General features: G+C 45.7%; 1 protein-coding gene across 1 annotated transcript; it reads right to left on the bottom strand.

Annotated features, from left to right (window-relative positions):
* Nucleotides 1–1,416: 1,416 nt before the first annotated feature.
* PPEF2 (protein phosphatase, EF-hand calcium binding domain 2) lies at nucleotides 1,417–17,022 on the bottom strand. The gene is made up of 16 exons (XM_010147269.1): nucleotides 16,962–17,022; nucleotides 13,155–13,282; nucleotides 12,091–12,148; nucleotides 10,994–11,169; nucleotides 9,849–9,963; nucleotides 8,227–8,273; nucleotides 7,625–7,791; nucleotides 7,505–7,541; nucleotides 7,265–7,414; nucleotides 6,171–6,359; nucleotides 5,228–5,413; nucleotides 4,446–4,588; nucleotides 3,849–3,955; nucleotides 2,882–3,045; nucleotides 2,215–2,302; nucleotides 1,417–1,595 (listed from the first exon to the last, which is right to left on the bottom strand). The coding sequence occupies exons 1-16, from the start codon at nucleotides 17,020–17,022 to the stop codon at nucleotides 1,417–1,419; spliced, it is 1,995 nt and encodes a 664-aa protein (XP_010145571.1).
* Between the last annotated feature and the right edge of the window lie 5,620 nt (nucleotides 17,023–22,642).

The raw sequence follows: 22,642 nt of genomic DNA, 5'->3' as shown, positions 1-22,642 counted from the left end.
CCCAGTGCCACAGAGCTGCCTGGCAGCCTCAGTCCCCGAACTGACGTACAAGGTCATGTCCCTTCCATCCTACCTGGCACCAAGTGCTGCAGTGCAGGTGTCTACTACATGCAGTGGAGAGACAGCTGCTTTTTTTTTTGTTCCCAAAACTGCCTTTTTTCCTCATGACAAACGTCACTGAAAATAACTACAACAAATGTGTGTTATTCTCTGCAGTAGCGGTTTGTACAGCAGAAACAGCTCAAATGCGGTAGAGACAGAATTATTTTGTTCATTAGCCGCAACAGAAAACAACATTTCCATTCATCAGATTTGAAAGGTAGAAAGCAGCCTCTGTGTGCTTGAGCCTGTGTTGTGCATTTGAGAGATTATTTCTAGAAGCATGGTTCCATTAGAGTTGAAAAATGCATACATAAAACTCTAATAAGGGGGAAAAGGATTAGTTGATTTTTGAAGCATTGTTCCAATTAATAAAATATCTCCAATGTGCAGTACAGGCTCTAGTAAGGGCCCTTCTAAGAAATCAAATGAGGCTAGAATTCTCTTTTTTCAAGGGCTAGGGTAACAGTCTAAGTGAAGTCTTCTACCACAGTGCCCCTACCAGGGTGACTGTGCTGCAGGTTTAACGTAAATATGTTGGTTTTCTCTTTGCAAACACTTCAAAACACACCCTTTTGAAGCTGCAATCATACTGTGCTTTGAAAATGTCTAGAAGATGCAGCACAGGCACTCGAGAAGGGCACTACTTCATCTGCTACCCGACCTTTGAATAAGAACTGGCCTCAACAGACTCCTTGTAAGAGCCCACTGCATTTTTTCCAAGTGTCTCTCCACTGCACATATTTATTACTTCAAACTTACAGAACAAACATCCCAGCAAAGGAGCAACAGAGCCGAAGTAGATACTGTCATTTAAACAGCACTGCTGCTAACAGAGTTAGCAAACTAGAGATGGCACAAACAGCCCAGAACCAGCAATCTAGGACAAAAAGTTTATTAAAAAGAAAACTGTGTTCTAGCAGTTGCTACCTTCTTAAAACACTGCCTACAAGAAATACTGTTACTGTCATTTTCCTACACTTGAATAGACCTGTAACGTTTCACCGTACGCATTGACAAGGTCAGTTAAATTCTATCTTCCCTTTGAGCGTAAATTTCTACTTAAAACAGCAGCTTCTTTTAAAAAGTGGTCAGAATTAAAGTGCAGCTTATCTATTTTACCCATTACCTTCCCCAAATGGATCACAGATGTTGGCTATGGCAGTCACTGTTTTCATCCAGCAAGTGCTACAGGTACCTGCCTTCCCTTTCCCTGCTTCACGTCTGCAGGCACACTCTGCGGTCCGGTAGGAAGCAGCCCCCCTAACTTCGCAGACAGTCAAGGCATTGGACATGGCAACCCTCACCAGGTTCTCGCTACTGTGACTGTTTGACAAGGCGGAAGGCTTCTAGGAACTCGTTGAAGTCGATGTTTCCATCCTTATTGAAATCAATGCTGCGAACTAAGTCACTGATGCCGTCATCTGTGAGTTCAATGTTCATGTGGGAGCTGAACAGCTTCCAGGTTTGGTGGAATTCCTCAAATGAGATGAGACCTGTGGAGAAGGAAGGCACAGACAACTCAGTACAGGGTCACCACGGGCATTGTTGTCAGTCAGTCCCTGCTCAGCATGCAGCAGGGACTCTTGCTCAGGTTTCATCTCTAGTCCCACACCGGCTGGCTGCATACCTTAAAGGAAGGAGAGAAATCACTCATAGTCTATGTTTCACATGCTACAACTCAATTTCCCAGTGTGGAGAACAGTGGATGAAGTACAACGTAAAGCAGTAAAGGGACATAAAACAACGTGGCAGAGCAGAAGGTGGCAAAGACTTTTAATTTCTGTTTGCTGAAGTCATTTGGTGGAGACGACTGCTTGAAAACAGGTAGCGCTCAAGATCCTGAGTATGCTGTGTTACTGTCATTGCTGTCACCACAAATTTTGTTCTGCCGAACTCCAGAAAAAATAACAATTCCCTGCATGGACTACATACAGTCCTTCAAAACACACCATGTGTATGCAAACATGCACTGATGTTTCAGAAGCTCTTGAGGGAGGAGAAAGACCCAGGCCGTAAACCGTTAAATAAAAATGCCTTTGTACCTACTAAAGGGAGCCCCGAAGTAGAATGGAATACAGCACAGTGACCACTAACCCCTGCACACCTGCTTACCTGAATGATCTCTGTCTATGATCCTGAATATGGTCTCCAAGTTGGATCTGTTCCGATAAATGACTTCCAGCAAGCTCGTCTGGATGTGCTGAAAGACAGCATGGTCACACTCACTCTGTTCTTCGCACAGCTCTCTGCTTTCCCTGACCAGTTACTGCAGACCTTCCCATAAACAAACATTTACTGCTCTCAAGAGCTTACCAGCAAGGCACTTTGATCCTGTGTGACTTACGAAACAGGTCTGTGATGACTGGACCTTCTGTGCAACTCTGCGTTATAGCACATCAGCAACCTATCACTCCTAAACAACTTTTCCTGGCTAACAGTGAAGACAGTGACTTGGACTGTGTTTTTTAACCATTGCAGAGTTGGTTTTGCTGGATTTAATTAAGAAACTGCTACTCGGAGAATGGAATATCGTTTTCCTACTTGAAAGCCTGCAGCCAACTACCTCTAGGTTTTGATTTCACATGCATCATTTATTTCTACAATGGACTAAATGCCTCTGGACTCCTTGAATTTATGCAAGCTTTTCTACTGACTTCAGTATGATTTTGGACGGTACAGGAACTGTCCCACTGTCCTTTGGTACCATACTTGGTTCCACATGCTGGGGATCTGGTGTGTAGCTTTGCTCGCGCTTTGAAGGAAGGGGGTGAGTCCCTACCTCTTGGCTCCGCTGCTCCATGGCCAAGTCATCAAGCCAGGACTTGTACTCCAGCATGCCGTCATCTGTGCTGCGCACCAGCTGCGGTCTCAGCATTCGCCAGGGCAATCCCAGGCGCAAGACTGACTCCACGGCTGTCGCCCAGTTGCTCAGTGTGATCCTTCCTGTAAGGAAAGGGGATATCCTTTAATTAAGAATTTGTGGCCTACAGCCAACGTCACCCTGCAGATCACGGCCTATACAACAGCACTAATACTTCCCCAGCGACCCAGGAACACCGAAAAGCCTCTATTTTAGCAGCTGCTCTAACAGCTGAACTGGACTTTTGTGAACAACTTTGCTGCCAGGGAAGAAAGCAAGAAAGCAGTTCTACCCACAAGGAGGCAGTTTTGCCAACTGCTGTGTCCCTTTTCTCCCCCGGCCCACAAACGGACAGATCACAGCAACACATCTTGGTCACTACGCCAGCAGAGCACTCCTGTCAGCCAGAGAACTGTGAACTCTCAGCTCCTTCCTTAAGGCTCTGACAGAGGCAGCTGTCAAAAGGACATCCCGCACTTTCCTCTTCCCAATGATTTCGGACTCCAGGGATGAAGGGGCTCTAGTGACCACCCAGCCCTTCCCAAGGAACACGACAGATATGTTCCAGGTTGTCTTTTCCAATGCTTCATCGATACACCTGTTCCCAAGGGTTCTCCTAGTTCCGAGGCTAAATTGCTATGCATCAGGCTAATCACCTCTTGCTTCTCCAACACCCCCTTGTTATAATGCCACTCTGAGGCGTTAACAGGTTCCCAACAGAGGCTGCATACCAGCAAATGGGCCCAATGCTCTGGCAAGGCCTGACACAGCCTACCCCGTGAGAGTCGCTGACAACTATCGGTGAGAGGTTGGGAATCTCCAACTCAGCCACTTCAATCCTGTCCTACCAGAGAATTAACCCAAGTGTCCCTCGGCTCAGATTTACCCGTGTTGTCCTTATCGTAGGCCTTGAATGCGCTGATGAGGGCTGAGGTGTGAGCAAAGAGCTTTTCCCGCAAGGCTCGAAAGGCTGACTCCTCTACTCTGCTGATTCTGGAGGGTGCAGAAAAGAGAAGCACATTAAGGACTTGCCACGAAGTGCAAGAGAAGCTTCACCTTCCCAGTCCTCTGGCCTGTCCAGGGATTGCCCAGCCCCTCACACAACTGCTCTGCACAGCCACAGCTGCATTGAGGTGCTGGTAACAAGGCACTGCACACCTGGAGCACAGTTCCCCGCAGCTGATGCTGTGAATCCCTGCATCAGTCTGTGAAGTAACAAAGCAGAAGAGAACCTCAGCAAGGGTCTAAAGTTAAAACCGGACATTGAAAAGAGAAGCTGGAAAATCAGCCATCTGTAAACGAGAGTCCCCTTCTGGTAACACTCCCTCATCAACCCTTGAGCCTCCCGTGAATTCTCCTCTAGCACTGTTTAGTACATCAAGCTGTGAAAGTTGAGCTCTGCAGTCAAGCTTTCTCAAAGCTCTGAAAGTTTTCCCTTTTGAAATTTTGACTTGGTGAATACCGAGCAAGCAGAATGCCTTGCCTTTGGGTCATGGTGAGAGTATGGGCTGCCTTGTTCGCCTGGTACTGAACAAAATGTGGGACGAGGTCCGGTCCCAGCTTCACATAGGCTCCCCTGTTGCTGCCAATCTCATAGTAGTTTGAGGCTGAAAAGATGGTCAGCACCTAACCCCCAAAAAAGAGAGACATTTACCATCAGTACATATGTCCTCTAAGATACATGTATGTCAGTGAAAACAACACAACCGATCCCATCTGGAGTCAACAGACTGTGAAACACCATGTCTCATGTGGAAAAGGAAAAGCAAGGTGGCGGCTGGCCTTGGAAGCCTTACAGGTGTGAGTTCCTCAAGGGCATTGTGCTGGTTTCACATGGATCTGGCCACACGCCGGGCTCACTGTGTGATTTCACTGTGCTTACCCGACAACTTTCACTCTCCACTGCAGTGAGCAGGGTCAGAAGCACTGCTGTTGAAGTCACTGAAGTGACCTGAATCTTCTGAGAGCAAAACTGCTGCGGCAGCTTACTAACACCCTTTTGTGTGGCATCTTCAAGAGTGGGGGCAACGGCACAAACAGGGTCAGATCTTTTTGCAGCTGCCACGTACAAGGACAGAGTAGGTGGCTCCAGACTGTCCTGGCCTAAGACCTCAGCTGGGAACAGACTTCAGTAACTCCCAATAAGGCTGTTCATCACTTTTGTGTGTATTTCACAGGAATGCAGAGCTGAGAGAAGCCACCACAGAAACCCCACCCCGGCAGGATGAAAACCCAAGTATCCTTCATGCCACCCCCCTCACCGACCTTGCGGTTGTGGCAGAACTCATAGCCCTCTTGCTTGCACTCATGGGAGCGTATGATGAACTGCAAGTTGTACTTCTCCAGGATCTTCCCTGTCACGTCAGGCCCGAAGTAGCAGCCACCACCTCGCACAGTATTTACTATGCAGCCCTCCTGTGGCATGGGATCACTCCAGAGAATGTCTAAAATCTGGAAGGATGGGAAAACTTCACTGAATAAAGTGTACCCAGCAGATCTCACCCAAAGTTGCCTAAGCAAATACAGCTCTATCTCTGAATCCCTCCATGGGCTGCTGCTCTTACCATAATGCAGTGGAACAGAGATGTTTCCTGCTTCCCAGCTGAACCACCATACTGCTCTGCAGGACTTTCACAGACCTGGTCCACCACAGAGGTGACAGTATGGTTGGCCTGGAGCCACAGGCACACCAACGTGCCTGGGGGAAGAAGGGTGTCCATAAATCAGGCCTGATAGAAGCTTTCATTTTGCTGCTTCTGAGATTTCAAAGAGCCTTGTCTGTCCTCCTCCATCCCAAAACACAGGTCCCCAGGGCAAGCACACCCAGCAGATCCCAAGGCTGTGAGCAGGCTTAGTATTAAACTCCTTTGCTCTCTAGCCAGGACATTCTGCAGCCTCCAGAAATCTACGTGCTGACTCAGTAACCACTATTTGGATTAAAGTTTAATCTCTTTAACCCTGACCTCAATATGCAGCTTTATGCTGATAAGGTGTAGGTACAAAACAGCACAAACCCCACCAGCCTTCCTGCTGGCACTTCAGCACCGAGTTGCTCCTTAACTCCACTGTACGAAGCAGCAAAATTATCTCTGCGGAGAGGTCTGTGCACTGGCCCCCGTATTTTGTCCTGAGGTTCCTCACGCCAGAGAACAAACCTGCAGGGGGTACCCACAGCCATCGAGCTCCGGGCCACGCTTAGACTACTCACCTGCTTCCACTCCTCCTGGCAAGTCCAGCACGGCCCATCCAAGTCCGTCAAGGAGACCATACTGGAATAGGTGGGCTCCTCCTCCTCCGACTCGCTGATGTCCACCAGCCGGCGGCACCACTCAATTTGCTCCTGCACCGTCTGCCGGACCCACTTGGAGAACTCCAGCCTGTTGGCTGTGCTGGGAGCCTGGGACAGCCGGGGCTGAGGAGGTAAACTGGGGGCTGCCTCGTTCCCTGCTGGGTCAGCCTCTGCTTTGCTCTCCCCGTTTATTTCCTGTATTTCCACATTTCTGTTTGACTCCTTCCTTTTCTTCCCTCTTAATACAGAAATAAACTGAAAGAGGAAGGAGAGAAAAGAGAGCTGGTCACACCACTAGGAAATCTATGTCTCCAGCTCTAATATCTTCAGCTGGCAGACTGACAAGTGACCCAGTAAGCCTAAATTCCCTTTGCTGCCATCAAATGCTGATTAATTGTGGGAGATGACTAGTGCCATCCTCTCAGATGTGCCATTCTTGGTTTACAGCTGGGGCCCCACATCCATCCTGACTCCAAATCTCTCCATTGACTTTATGCTGTTCAGACATTTCACAAAAGGTAGAGTACATGGATTTAAGGTGCAGTGGAAACTAGATGGCAGAATGAGGGAAGGACTCATGACTTGTTACATTTGGAAAGGGAAGTAGTACTTCTCAGCTAGAAGGTGAGGTAGAGACAAGTTACGACTTACCAGAATCCTTCTGGAAATCTAGCAGAATAAACAGGCTAGGGAGGTGTGGGACAAAGTCTCATCATCTCCGGTTTTACAGTCAGCACCAGCACATCTATTTACCCATGCCATTACCCACCACTTCCCTGGCTCCGATCCTTACATCTCCCAGAAGCCAAGAATGCTTCTTCCCTTCACACCTGCTGCACTCACACTGTTAAACCAAAGCAATCCACTCCACACCTGTACCTAAATGCAGTTTGTCTAGGAAGACCATCCTTTAGACTTGTCAACAGCCAAGGTGACGTGTAGAAATAAGCTCCCTCCTTGCCGCAAATCAGCAATACTGTTGTCCCTTGCGATATCTAGGAAATAAAACCTACTTTGTTCCTTTGAATCTTCTCAAGCATGTCCAGGTCAGTGGTGTCAGAGATGCCCCCGTGTATAATGAGGACTTTCTGATCAATCAGGGTAGCCAGGGGAAGCCAGCAGAAGACATTCTGAACCATCTTCAAGATTTTCTTCCCATGCACCTAGGAGGACAGGTCAGAAAGGAAAAGGTGAAGCATCGAGCCTTCGAAGTCCACATCTCATGTGTGAAGGAGACACAAACGTACGCCTACCTTGTATTTCTGCATTACTTCCTTGGCAAAACCATAGCTAAAAGAACAGGAGAAAGGAAGGTCAGTGGGATTTCCCAGTGACACCCTTGACGTCGTCATCAGCCCCACAGAGAACCCTACCGTAAGTTGACCATGTGGTCCTCATGGTTCCCGCGGTTGAGATGAACCTCCTTTGGATAGATCAAGAGGAAGGTAAAGAGGACGATGAGGATCTCAAGGGACTGTTTGCCTCTGTCTACGAAGTCCCCGTTGAACACGTAGGACTTGGAAGGAGAAGGAAGGCCATTCTGTAAAAGCAAGAAACAGGCAGGTGTTGCAAGAGGCCTCCCCATGGTCTCCACATAGCTCCCCCACCCCAGCTGCACATTCTCTCTCTCCTGTCCCAGGGTACTTCATACAATAGATCCTGACTCCTGTATTTATCCTGTCGGCTCCCCATGGCAAGTGCACTGAAAAGTGAAGACTGGCAGTCAGGAAGGGTCACCATTGGTGGTATCAGCACTTAAACAACATCCGCTGGCACTCCCAAATGTACGTGTGTAGCAGATTTCAAAGTCAGCTGGGGAATAACTGCTGCTGCTTTGTGAAGCCACTTAAAACCAATTAAATTGACTTGGAGAATCGCATGCAAAGGGCCTGATTTTGTAAACGCTTCTCAGCGTAACCCATGTGATATGTCTCACGGTGCCTGGCGAGCCTCCCTCTCCAGATACGGTGCCTACCTTATAAAAGATGAGGAACAAGTCATCCAGCTGGCCATGCAAGTCTCCTAACAGACACAGAAAGACAAGTCACAGTATGTTTACCTTTTAACTTAAAAAGATGCCAATAAATAACTTCCTATGAAGTACCTCCTCCACAAATTAATGACCCCTGAAATATTCTGGGAAGTTTAAGGTACGAGTTTCCTTACACTAAGGCAATGCACCTGAAGGAAAAGGACCTGAAATAAAAGCTTAAGCTGAAGCCTGAGCACAGGCTAAAAACTACACCAGTTCACGAAGCTTTGATCATTTGTCTCTTACGATGACACCCCTGGCACGAGAAAGTGTTTGATCATTACATGGGAATAATAATCAAACTAAGTTCTCATTTAACATGGTATTGGAGGGAGGGGATAGTTTTCCAGAAGCTGAGTGCAGGCAAAGGTGTGTGCTAAGTACATGTTTTTCAGAAATATCTCAAAGTTTAAACATTAGTATAATGGTGAAAAGCTTTTTGTTGTTCAAACGTACTCAATAGGACACAAAGATGTGTTCGCATTCTGGACCTGAACACGTATGCTGCTGCTAATGAAGACGCAGCCAAAACAGCTCCGGGACTTTTTTGGTTGAAGAATCCCAGGTCACAGAACAGGGCAAAAAATGACTGAGTTTTGAGGCCAGTCCTCGACTGGGTGCAGTTTCTGGGGTTTAGTAAAAGGACTCCCAAGTTTGGGTGACAGAACAAAGACAAATTTGAATCCATTTGAAAAAAATCTTTAGATCTTTGCTGTAACTTATAACAATTTTGAGAGCGACAAGCCATTATCACCCTTCATCTCCCCTTAGACACATGTATATCCTTATCTTTTCTATTCATGCCTCCTCCTCTCCCTGCATTGTTACAATCACCATGACAGCACCGCTGCTACAGCAGGCAATGCCAAGCTGAACGCTACTATCTAGGGAGAGTGTTTGTCCATGATGTGTCCCAGAATCTCTCACGGAAGCAAAACACAACTTCAGATAGACAAACCACCTTCCCCCAACACTGCCATCCTGTTCCAGACAAAGCAGAAACAGGGCCATGATGCAGACATGCTTCCTCTGGTCTCCAGGCCAGTCTTCACAGCAGCTCACATACAGCATCACAGGGTAAACCCCCATATTTTAGACACTCCCAGCTGCCTCTCAGTATAATACACATTTAATTTAAAATAATTTTACAAGGGCCTGTAGTGACAGGACAAGGGGTAATGGGTTTAAATTGAAAGTGGGGAGGTTTGGATTGGATATCAGGAAAAAGTTCTTCCCGGAGAGGGTGGGGAGGCACTGGAACAGGTTGCCCAGAGAAGCTGTAGATGCCCCATCCCTGGAAGTGTCCAAGGCCAGGCTGGATGAGGCTTTGAGCAACCTGGTCTAGTGAAGGGTGTCCCTGCCCATGGCAGGGGGGGTTGGAACTGGATGGTCTTTGAGGTCCCTTCCAAACTAAACAATTCTATGATTTTGCTTGCAGACTGCATTTGTGTTCCACAAGCACAGAGGAGGGCATACATGCTCGTGCTACCATTCTAGATCTTCCCACCCCTTCCACGTGAGCGTTCTTCCCTACAGACTGCGCAGTGCCCTCCACCCAGACCTACCGCACACGGTGACCTCCTCGCTGTAGCACGTGGAGACGTGACTGATGTTTGGCAACTGCTTGAGGTGCTTCCTGGTCTCATGCAGAAGGTTTAAGACATAGCGAGCGTGGAGCTGCTACTAGGAGAAAGCAAAGGGATTAAAGCAGGGAATCAGTGACCTCTGAGCAGCAGCACAGCTCTGCAAAGGCCCAAAGGACCCACAACGAGAGCCTGGATGGCAGAAACTCACTGGGACACCACTCAGTGCTGACCTACAGGCTAACAGACAATGAGGCAAATACTGGGAAACAGCAGGATGGAAGAGACTCGCCTAAAGCCGCCCAGCCTTGGCACTGGCAGGGCTGGCAAGAGAACCCAAAAGCCCTAGCACCCTGTGGTCAAGGGCCATCTGCTATGCCACACCACCGACTAGAGAGGAAATTTGAGCCCAGGATCACAGGTAAGCAGCTGGTCCTCTAGATCTTTTGTAGCCTTCTCCACATTAAGCCAGGCCCTGAGCTGCAATGTGTCCTGCAGAAGTGTGTTCATTCAAAGCCAGGGTGTAGACGTTTTATATTAACCAAGATGCCAGAGACCTTTGTTACAGAAGTCGTTTTTGGAAAAGGGATGGTTTGTCCTGTTTTGCAGTTCAGCACCTTGACTGAGGGATGGCAGCACAGCACTGCAGTTGTACAAGAACTTAGTGCTGCTGAATCGGTACTGGGCTTGCTCACCAAAAAACTCCCATTTTACATTCTAAATATGAGTCAATGTTGCATGGCACAAACCATAATTTTAACTGGCTGTTTCCATGTGTGCCATCCTACCCTTTTTTTACGAGTTGAGGAATTGCAACAGAAAGCAGCAGAATGTTTCAGCATAGACTGTTGTGGGCTTTTTTCCTTTCAAAATGAAATTCGGGTTAATATTGGCACACACTCACAGAAAGTTTTGCGTTTTGTCAGAACTGCATTTTCAGAAAGGAAAAAAATGTTCTTATGGCAGAGGGAATTATCTACCAGATCGTTTCCATCCCCTTTACTTAACAGCCTGCCAGCTCGTTATACTCCAGTCAGCTTAGCTTGTTAGGAAGTCTACAACCAAAGCATCTGTCCTACACCCCTGTACAGAGAAGGGGAAAGTGTGGTTCCTTTTGGGATCCTTACTTGTTTCTGCTTGAAAGCTTCCAGCAAGGCAGTTGCATGGTCAGGAAGGAGTGGGAAAGAGAGACGTGGTCCTGTGTAGGAGTCCGGCACCTCCATGGATTCATAGTCACAGTATTTTTCCAGCTCTGCCTCTTTGAAGCTTTCCCCGCTTATGAACATGCGGCTAATAAAATCCCCTGGATAGTAGATTGATCAGGTTAATTGTTGGGTTTTTTTTTTAAAAAGAGAGACAAGAAAAAGTGAAGTTGGCTCAACACACCACTGTAGTGATTCGCTGAAGAAAAGCTGGTTAGGCTAGAGCTCACAGGCAGCAGCAGAGGCTAGCCCCTAGTTTGACACCGCTACAGAATTTGCAGTGGGGAGAAGGCTGCAGGGACAAGTTACGGGGTGCTGTGTGTCAGGCAGTGCTGGCAGCTACGCTAGGTTCTGCAAAACTCCCTTAGAGCCAAAAGGACATTGCTTGCCATGGCTAATGGAAATCTTCAGTGACATGCAAAAGCAAAATGTATCATAAGGAACTTATTATAACTCTCCCGTGCCCCACTGTGTTTTGTAAGTTTCACTACATTCTCAGTGTTGCACAAATTTTTGTATAAATATGCTTTTTTTTTTTTTAATTGCTATAACATCTCAGAGCCCAACTCCAGGAACAGGACATTATTTTCTTAGTTTATACACACACTGGAAAGAGGTCTTCCTCAACAGAGCTTTGCTGTAGGGTATGTGAGGTGGTTGTGAGAAAAAAGGGTGGCAGTGTGAAAGGAAGGAGCAAGCACTTCAGCAGGTTATGATCAGCAAAATAAACAGTTCATTTTGATGTGCTACCATCAGATTTCTAATACTGCTCTTAGAAAACATACTGAGCCTTTATTCCCCCTTCCCAGCTCCTAAGGAGTAGAAATTGCTCCACGTCCCTCGCACAGCTCTGACAGTCTCCAGACAATTCACTCCCTATCCAAACTCCTGATGCCAACACCCTTTAGACTCTCTCGGCCCCCTTTGCCATCCTAAGGGCCAGCACTGAGAAACAGGTCAATACAGGGTGCAATCTGCTGAGCTGCTGGTGCCACATCTACAAAAGGCACATAGAAACTTACTCTCTTTACTGCTGCTTGGCGTGAAGTGGTCCATGAGGTAACTGAAGAAGTTGTGAAGCTGTGAGAAGAGAGAGACAGCCTGTTGTCATCCACCCTGGAATGAAATTCTGCCAAGTGGCAACTTAGTATGATTGTCTTTCCAGTTACCTATGCCCTTAGCATGTTGTCTGGCACGTACAACAAATCATACTTTACCAGTTCTAGTTTTGAGTATCTCGTGATGAAGTCAAAAAGCAGCTTTGCCTTCAGCCATATAGGCAAGTGTACATGTAAGCCTCCCTCTCCTCACCTGACAGCAAGGCAACCGTATAAGAGAATACTAATCAAAGTTAAAATACAACAAACCAACTAGGCTTGCCTGTTTTGTTCAGACCCTGGAAGCATCTTACAATATTAATGTCCTTATGGCTTTCTTTCAAGGCTCATTACTTAGGGTTTCATCAGACATAAGCAGGCAGGAAAGGAATAGGCAAGAAAAGGTCAGGAAGCCCAGCCCTTGGCCCACTGAAGCACTTAGAGGGTTACCAGCCAGTAGCCAGCAATGAGTGAGTCTGTGGCACAGAAATCACCCTCATGTTTGAGAATTCAGAGAAGTGACCCTGCCTGTCAGCATGGCAAAGAAGAGCAGGCTAGGAATGCTTTCCCAGGAGGAAGAGAGAGTGGGCTCCAAAAAGAGGCAGAGGACTGCTCATCAAATGGACAAACAAACAAAACAAAAAAGAAAAGAAAAGCACAAAGCCACAAATGACAACCCTCGCTGTATTTGAAACAAAGCTATGAAATTCTTGTCCCACTGAGATTATTCAGCCTCCCTGATGCACGATGCTCTCTCCTCCCTAGATGGCTGCACGCACTCTTAACTACTCTCAGTCCCTGCAGGCCTCCAGACAGAGGCTTATTTCTCTCTGTCTTGTGCACCCACGCAGGAAGAAATTGCCTGCTGCTCCCTTAAATAGTCTGCCATTGGCTAGCTTTAGCACAGAGGGATTGCATCCAGGCACAAAGCTGGGAATTAAAACTTTGGCCAGTACCAGCATCACAGAGGCATTTCCTTGGCACCTTACCTTGATCTGATCCTGCTCACAAGCATATTCAATGGATTGAAAGATTCTCCAGGTGCAACGTCGGCGCATTTCCAGCCGAGCCATGTAGCGCCGATACCACCGTTGGATCAAGACGGCTGCCTTGAAAGCTAGGAGACAAAACCAGAACCAACCTGCTGAGCTGCGCTGGCTGCAGCTGAGGTACCCTGCTCCTGCTTCTTTCCCGACCCTGAAAATCATAGAGGGACCTTTCTTTTTCAGGAGCAAGTTTTGAGGAAAGGTGTTCTGATGCCTAATATTAAGGATAACAAAACCCCCACTTCTTTTCACCATATTGCAAGAGGTTGATCTGACCCTGCCTGACCAGGGACCTGACAAACTTCTGACCATTGCTGCTGGCTCCTCAGCACCAGCACTAACAACTTATTATGGCCTAAATGTCCGAACTTGTTCTTTGCTATTAATAGGCCATTTCCTCCCTTTCTATCCACCTTGATGTTTTCGTGTCCATCCTACAGTTGAGGTACTGGGGCTTCAGGAAATAGAGATTTGACAGGGACCACGCAAAGAGTTGGGGGAAAACAAGACACCAAGTCCCTTTCCAGAGTCTTAAAAACATGGGCTTTGTCTGCCTTCTAGTGGAGGGTGCTCCTGCCCGTGGCAGGGGGGTTGGAAATAGATGGTCTTTAAGGTCCCTTCCAACCCAAACCATTCTGTGATTCTATGATTCCTTCCTTTAGGCCAAATAAACACCTAAGCTTATGCAGTCCTGGACAAACTTCTGTTCTATCCCAGCATAAATTTTAACATACCATTTTCTTGGAATAAACTAAAGACAAAATTAGCACCCACAGTGAAAAGGGGGAGATAGATCTTTGGCTGCTCAATGACACAGAAGGAATGAAATGCCAGGAATTTCCAGGTGCCTAGTAATGGGTCAGTCCATAGCCAGCACCAGGCTCTTCCCTCCAAATGATGGCCATTTACCCTGGTCTTTAAAACATAACCATTCCCCCATTCCTGCGCTTTTCATTAAAAGATTTTTTCAGATGCAGTGCGTGCATATTGAAGGTAAAGTACATTGGCGCAGTTTCCCGTTTCAAGTTCCTTTTCCAAGCTCTGCCACAGGACTTCATGTACCTCTAGAAACAATTCCATCCTGCGTAGCTGGCCTTGACCACATTTGGTCAGCCTGGTTACTTCACAGCACCTTGCCAACTAGCTCTGCTACGCGGCATCCTCTCCTGATTATGCTGCGTCCCTTCCTGTTCATTTCTGGAGCACTACCCTAGAGCCCTGTGTTTAAATCATTTTCTAACAACGCTTCTCTGTGTCATCTTTAGCAGAGGGAGGGAGGGATGACTGCTTTATCTAGGCTGGCCCCAAAACCAGATGGAGACGACAGAGTTACGGAGTTAGCTCTGCTGCAGCAGCTCACATTCCCTTGGCATCTGATTTGGGAGGGAGCACTGCCACATTCATCAAAGCAGGGAGAGGGATGGGGCGTGGGGGGTGGAAAAGCTTTATAAAAAGAAGGCAGTGCTCTACCCCTACCCCAAAGGCTGCTAAGTGCTGGCAGGAGACAAAGAGATCACGTTAATTCAATTAGCTTGCATTAATTGTATAACATAAACCACCCCTCATGTACCTTCAGCAGCAAACGTTGACCTTTACCTAAATAACATATCCTGAGGGCTTCTCTATTGAGAATAATAATAATCCTTCTAAATGATGTTACCGTTACAGCTCTTGGAGCCACAGAGTGCAAAAAGGGAAGAGCTATTGCTGCTGTGCAGCTGGGAAACCAAGTCGTGGTGAAGTCATGGTCAAGAAGGTAAGACTTTGCTAGCCTTAATTCAAGAATAACTCACGTACTCTTTGCTGGAGCCTTGTATCTTGTTGAGAAAATGCCTACTGATCTGCTGGGCTGTGCAATAAAAAAAAAGGCCGATTCTTTTTTGCTGCAGTTTGGTGCTTTTGATGCTACCTCTTCAAGCCTCCTTTGTGACAGAGCCAACGCTAGCTGTCTTGCTCCCTGTACAGTGTGATTTGACTGGCCTGTGACTGGAATCACAGTCACAATCACACTAAAATAAACAGCTTCTAAACATTCTGCATTCCCCTAATAGTGGATAAATATCCGATTACTGCAGTAAGAGTCAGATGTATTTCAACTGAATCCCCAGCAGAAATTCATAGTTATGACTCCATATATACCGATGAAAGCGAGATCCTTTGAAACATTAAAAATAAAATCTATGAAAGACTCGTTATCAAGCGCACAGTGAGCATATATACTGCCATCCCCAGCATTTTAAGCTCCTGATGGGCAAGACATTGGTTTTTTACACTACTGTGACAGGGACTGACTCTGGAACTGAAAAAGCCAGGTATTCTAATTTACTAGCTTACCTGGTTGAGTTTCATCTGGCAGTGTTTGTACTAGTTTAGAAAAAAATAATAGAGAAGAAAGAGAGAGATTTATCCACAGTTGATGAGGATCCAAGCAGTAAACTGAACCATAGATCATCATATAAGCTGCTGAAAGCATGCCGAAGTGGCAGCACTCAAACTAAAATATGCCTGCCTGTGCTAGCAGCGTAGTTCACACGTCGGCTTACAGGAGGGAGCCTGCACCCTCTCTTGGGTTCCCCATCCCCTTTTTCACTCAAGTGCAGGACCAGTTTAACAGAACTGCTGGCTACACCTTCCATCGGGAGCAGCCTCTGGGCCTTGTACAAGGGGGACAGGAAGACACCTGGCGTGTTATACTTGAAAGGAAAGTCCTGAAAAGGATTTTTAGAGCTAGATACAGGAAATGAAGAGTGGTTTTACGGCCATGGGAAACTGATGATGAGGTATCAGATCTAATGCAGAGTTTCAAATAAATACCTAGTTTCATGTTACACTTTGTTATAGACAAGCCTTTTTCATAAAATAGCCCTGAACATCTTAGGAATGACCGTGGTTCTCTAGTGCAATAGACAAGTCTCACTTAAATAAAAGGTGGACTTTTTCAACAGAGAAAAAATACAAACCAGAAAGACTGAGTCACAACGTCTTCCTTTCTAAATGCAGTCTTTCTTTTCAAAAGTACTTGCAAAGAGTTCGCACTGTACTGCTGCTCTGCTAACGCTGATGACTGAATGATTCAAAGAACAAAGTTATCTGTTTCCTCTTTCACACTCCCTTGTGTGTAAACTCCCTTTGTTCCAAGGCAGACCTGAGCACACACCCAGAAAATCGATCCCAAATAAATCATTACAGCTTCAAGCGCCATAAACAAGGCTAGGTAATTAGCAGAGATGGAGAGCGTTGCACTGATGTTATCAGAAAAAAATACACTTTTTGCTTTTCAGCTTTTCTTAACCGTGCCATCTTACCTTCTTTAGAACCAGATGTGTTTTGGCTTTGTAATGCTTCTGCTTTATCAGTCCTGTGCCACTAACAGAGTCTTTTAAAAACAGCCCACCAGAAGCAGCAGGGTGATACCACCGTTCTGTCAGCACGTGGCAACACACACATTAGCCAGCAATTGATTAATCCGTCGGATGTTAGTTCTAACAGAATTGCTTTTTGCTGCTTCATTTCTGGTCAGGTTTTGATTGATTTTAATCCAATCTTGCCCTAAATAGCTGCTATTTCCTCAAGCCTGTTGTCCTGCCTGACAGCTTGAGGCTCCTTGCTCCAGGATACTGAAAGACAGAACCTCACCTCAATACTATCAGGAGAACCAGGTATCTCAGAAAAGGAACACATCCACTGCAACCTCCCAACTGCATGTGCAGGAGCAGACAGGAAAAGATTGCTTTTCAAAGAATCACTCACCATTTTCAGATTTCTGCAGCGAGTACTTGTAGTTGACATTTACAGAACTACCAGATCCCATGTTCTCCAACCAACGCAGACTGGCCCGGTATCACCAAAACCACGAAAGAGATGCAGGAAAGACCATTCGGTCAGAACCAAAATAGCTGCAACATGTCCCACAGTGCTGAGAATCTATAATAAATATATTAACACTTATTAACATCAACAAGCAGGTGGACAGTCTTGTGCCCACATACATCTTCCACTAGCAGATTTTTCCAGCTACTTTGTAGTCTTCCACACACTCTGAGATGAGGATTTCTTACTGTTTCAAATTTCAAGTCAGCTGTAGGAATCATTTCAGCACCTTTCCTAATTGTACAAAAATAGCAGAGATTGCCTATGTCAGTATAGTAATTGTGTGGTAGATGTCTAAATCAGGCATTCATGTACTCTCACAATGCTTCACAGGCCTAATTTTAGGCTCCTAAACTCTTAGCAATATGGCAGTCTTTGACCTGGACCTTCGTTTCAGATGCTACAATAAAATAAATCTTGATTGAGCTCTGAGAACAGACTACATCTCTGAATCCTGATGCTGCCTCCCCCCTTCCTCATGCACAGCTGAAGGCACTAAAATACTACACGTGACTGCATGTGGGAGGCATCTGTACACTGTATAGAAGAAAGAAAAAGGTTTTCAATACAGATCAGGAACCACAAAAGTCATTAAGGTGATTCAATAACAATCACTGTCTGCAGACAGATATTCATGCATATAGCCATGTGTGAATGGTAACTCATTATGAGAGATGAGCATACAGATGGTATTTAACCTATTTGCAGTACCACAGCTAGAGGGGAGATAAGTCTAAAATAACAATTAGCTATCATAAGAAAATAATCAGCTTTGTTAAACACTGCTTTTCTTCACCTCGTGAGTGTGGGAGCATATTAAACCATTGCTTGCTCAGGTCCTGGCTGGTATGAAAGGAAGGACAGCCAGGCTTTTGTAACCTCACTGCTGCAGAAAGCCCTGCTCAGAGCAAACGGATCCTATTTCAAGATTAGGTCAAATTCTGCAAATTCTCACGACAACCAGGATGTCATTCAGAGTCAGACATGTTTTCTCTGGAAAGAAAAAAACCCAATCGTGTACTACTGCCGAAGCGGCCCCAGGCTGTCGCATAGGAATTACACAGATTTTTATACTAATCCAGAACCTGGGGAGGAGAAAACTGAGAAAGGGAGGGAAGGAAATAAACACCTGTAAAAATGTTAAGTCTGATGCTAGCAGGCTTGAGCAGATCACAGCTCAAAGGGTTTTGCAGGGACAGGACAGCATGACTACCCAGGCACTTCTCCCCAGCAGAGGAAAGAGTCCTTCCCCCTTTCTCACTTCCCGCAGTCCTTTTGCCTCCTTCAACCTCTCTCCACCTAACCCACGTCCTTCCTCTCAAAATAGCTGCAGATCTGCACGAACACTAGTTGAAGGAGCACGCCCGGTGTTGTATAAGGTGCATGTGTGCAGTGTTTGCTCAGGAAGATGAGGCGTGCTAAGCAACATTTCAGCATGGAAAGTAATGCCGAAATTCTCTGCCTTGCCCAGGATACTGAATTGCACAACGGCATCTTCACAATAACTGGGTGATGCAGCAAGAGAATATGTAGCAATGCTCTGAAGAAAATACCAATCGCTCCAGTTTTATTCTAAGAACATTATTTCATATCAGTGTAAAAAATGGCCTGAAATCACTGCTGAATTATGCTTACTTATATCTGGTGCTTTATAGCCTTTGTGCTAAAATAATGCAGGTACTCTGACAACTTTTCAGATTATTAACTCCTCAAACAGACAATTGCACACAGAAATCAGAATTCCTAGCAGTTAATGCTCTTATTTGTAACCTCCTGTACAAGGAAAACCAAATTTACAAGGTCAGAATTTCTGAGTGTAGACTTGTAACTCCCATCTGGCTACCCAAACAAAACTTTCTTTTCCTAGTCAGAGATGTAAAGACCTCAGCAAGTATCCAGAGAAACAATGATGCAAAGGATCCGCGCTGTATCGGGAGCTGGCTTTAGAAACAGTTGTCCCCAAGCACCTCCTCTTACTGTGTTCTGGTATAAGCTGGCAGGGCAGTCTGCAACAGCGTGACCCAGGTTCCTCTCAGATGAAATGGCACCAGAAGACACACTCCAGCCACTACTGGGAGTTCAGTCCACAGGACGGGATTTAAGTCAGTCCCAAGAAATCACCCAAAACAGGGTTAATGTAGACAACGGTTCCTCCATGCTGAAGGTCAACACAGCCTGCATGCCCTGATGTGTTTCCAGCACTGCTTAGGGACCTGACAGTCCCAGCTTCAAAGGAAGATGGATGCTTCAGCTTTTTGGAAGAGATGAGTGCCTTTAAAGACACCCTTAAAAATGCAAACACGAGGAAAAAAAATAACCTTTTTCAGAAGCTAGAACACTTCCAGATCACCTTTGAAAACAGAGAACAAAGAGGAAGCAAGTGCTAAGTATAGGGTTAGGTACGTCACTTGCTTAGGATGCGTTCAGGTGTACTGCCTATCTGTGTGATAAAGCGTGACCTTGGATTTGAGATCACCCTTGGAGACACAGAATAAACAACTTCTCCTCATTTCCCTCCTTCCCTGCAAAACAAGCAAGCGTTTGTTCTTTGGACAGCCCTACTTTAAATACAAATTTTGGCTGTTCATACCAAGGGATGCTCTAGTACTGAGTGCCCGAGCAGCACCTGCAGAGAGCAAGCAAGGGCAACAGCACCTCCATAATTATCTTAGTGTGAATGGTCTTGCCAACAGGTCCCTCCCAAGCAATTCCTGGAGCAGCAAACTTTTTCACTTCATTACCCTCAGATTTTTCCAAAGGCCACAGCCTGAGCAAAGGAGTGCACAGCAGGAAACCAGAGACTAATGGAATCAAACCTGTTTCAAGGGTGGGAGGAGCGAGGAAGAAATAGAGCCAGTCCAACTGCTCAGCACCTCTGATCCTTCCTCATCCACCCAACAGTGATGTGCTTCCCTCCCCTCCCTAAAAACCCGTGCCCAAGGAAGAGGGGGGGAACAGGAGCCCATAAAGACACAGCCTGGAAGACTTGAAGAGGGGCATCACCTCAAATACAGGCTGTGTTAAACAACCAGGGGCAACAAAATGATGCACCTAGGAAACAGCGGCGACCAACTGCTCCTTTCACTTCTTGCTCTTGGCCACCGTTCCCCTCCTGCAGACATGTTTATACGCTCTCTGGTGCAGCTAGAAGGCCCCCAAAACAGGCTTTCCTCACACCTTATGAGAAGCTGCAATACATTCATACAAGGCTCTCCCCTGGTACAGAGCATCTGCTAGGGAACATGCCAAGTAAGGCAAGGTGATAAACCCTACTGCCTGCACTTACAGCAGGGTAGAACTAAACCAAAACCAGCATGGGCTCGCGCTCCACGCACGGCTCCCACGGACGACTAACACAACATCCAAGTTCAGTGCCTCAGTAGAAGACCACAGACACACGGAAAAAATGCCCGTTCCCTGTTCACTGGAGTTAGTGTCCTAAAGGCAGGAGAAATGTGCGACAGCCACACTCCACACGAACATCACACGCCAACGGGTAAGGTACTCATCTTTGCACTGCTCAGAACACAAGCTGCTGCTTTGTTTAATACTACCCTACAATGCCACATAAAACTCATTAAAGGAAAACTTGCACAGATCCATTTGTGTCAACCACCCCAAAAGAACAACAAAAGCCTAGGTAAATTTCCTGCCTTACAGTAAATACTGATTCCTTCGAAACCAAAGCAAGCAACAGCATTTTGAATCTAATTCTACACACTCTGTCACATCACTGAGCTTGACCGCATTACAGATCTGGGCAGAATATGGTGCTCCACAAGGCTCCTAGGGAAGACGACACACTTCACATGCCACGTGCACAACCGAATTCTCAGCAACTTGACAATTTTGTAGACATCTGAACAACTGAGGGAAGAGACAAGCAGAATATGGAAGGCAATGAGAGGATGCAACAGACTCACTGGAAGTTCACTAAGAAAAAATTGAAGAAAAAAAGATGTTGGAAGGAAGCAGAAATTTTAAGTTCTGCTAAATCAGCAACAGGTTGTGTAAGAGCTACAGATGAATTACATAAAAAAATTAATCAGATACTTCTCCCAAGCATAAAAATGCCAGGGAAAGTGATGATCCTGCCTTGCCCTCCTAGAGTAAATACCTATTTATGTCCCACGTGCACAGCCGACTCAGTGTGTCTTGTAGCTGGAAAAGAGATAGTGAAGCTGCTTGTATTTCACACATGCGCCCAGCTCTGCACCCACACGCTTCCTGCAGTGCCCAAAGGAGAATTTCAGGCAGAAGACTCCCAACTGCAGTTGTATACTCCTTGACATACAAAAAGGTTATTTCACCTCAAACTCTGGGTGACGAGTAACTACTTCTGAACACAAAACATTTTTTTACACAGAAATACAGAAAAATGCAACTTACCTGGCCACCAATTTCTAATTTACGGATTTATTAAGAAGCTCTCCACTTCTTTTTTTTTTCTATTCAGTACCCAAAGCGATTGATAATCTCTGATTTGCTTGATTACAGATTCAGAAACTTCTCCTCAGCATGGAAATTATCAAGTAAGCGGTTCCCTTGGGCAGGCCGCAGAAAGTGCCATGGCTTTCAGCACCTGCAGCATAGAACGCGTGCGCTGCTCTGCCACAAGCGCTGGCTCTTTGATTTATTTACTGCACAGTTGTTTTGAGCAGCCTTAAGAATCCTCTCCCATGTGATGCTTAAGAAAGGCTACAGATCTGACATGGATTAGGGTTACTGAAGGGGATTATGAAAGAGAATGCAGCATGTTGGCCTCTCGCATCTTAAGAGTCAGCTCTTACACACTTTCAAGTTGCCTTCTGCTAATTGCAGACTTCTGGAGGAAAAAGAATTAAAGGTTTCACCCATTCCCTATGTTGGGCTGAAAAATCTTCAGGGCTCAGTAGCTAGGGAATCTGTACTGCAGAAATGGAAGGAGGGAAGAAGCAAGGATAATATATTTAACTTAGTTCTATTTAATTACTTAACAATTCTAAATCATTAATCTGACCAGGCTTGAGAAAGCAGAAAAGCTATTTTACTTCCCAGTCTCTAAAAAGCAGACCCACAAAGCAGATGAAATCTCAAACAGAAGGACGATTAGCAAACTAACTACAAACAACCCTTTTTAAAACACGTTTGTTTTAAAAAACAAGAGCCCACAAAACACCCAAACCCTCCCAAAACAATCAGCACATATTTATGTGTCTAGCATTGTTAAGATGGTTTTATTTAAAGTATTAACATTCCTGTCTCTGTGCATTCTTATCAAATTTAAATTCATACGCAAAAGCAGCTCAACCCTTTTCACAGGTTAAAACATCTGGTTTGTCAGATGTGCCATTTACCGCCTTCTTAGTGTTTATATTTTTAGCTTGTCGTTAAACTAAGATCAGGAAGTTATGTATCCCAAATTCTGGTCAGCAAAAAAAGTAACCAAGTTGGCATATGGGCTTTACTTTGTTGGCAACCAGGATGTCTGAATGTTTATAAACTGAAGAAATGCAAGGCTTTTAGAAAATAATTTTTAAAAAAAGGCAAAATTGGACTTCTTCACATCTAGTTTCCTTTCT

This window comes from Eurypyga helias, unplaced genomic scaffold (assembly GCF_000690775.1).
Source record: "Eurypyga helias isolate BGI_N326 unplaced genomic scaffold, ASM69077v1 scaffold23452, whole genome shotgun sequence".
Classification (NCBI taxonomy): Eukaryota; Metazoa; Chordata; class Aves; order Eurypygiformes; family Eurypygidae; genus Eurypyga; species Eurypyga helias.
The sequence above is the reverse complement of the archived record's forward strand: the minus strand, read 5'-3'. Positions and strand labels throughout refer to the sequence as shown.

Bases quoted from the DNA above. Each gene is read 5' to 3' on its own strand.
- PPEF2 (XM_010147269.1), bottom strand. From the start codon at position 17,022: ATGGGATCTGGTAGTTCTGTAAATGTCAACTACAAGTACTCGCTGCAG. The intron at 7,792-8,226 runs GTAGGCACCGTA...TTGCTTTTACAG, and splicing joins TGTTCCTCATCTTTTATAAG to AATGGCCTTCCTTCTCCTTC. The intron at 7,415-7,504 runs GTAGGCGTACGT...CTGTCCTCCTAG, and splicing joins AAGTAATGCAGAAATACAAG to GTGCATGGGAAGAAAATCTT.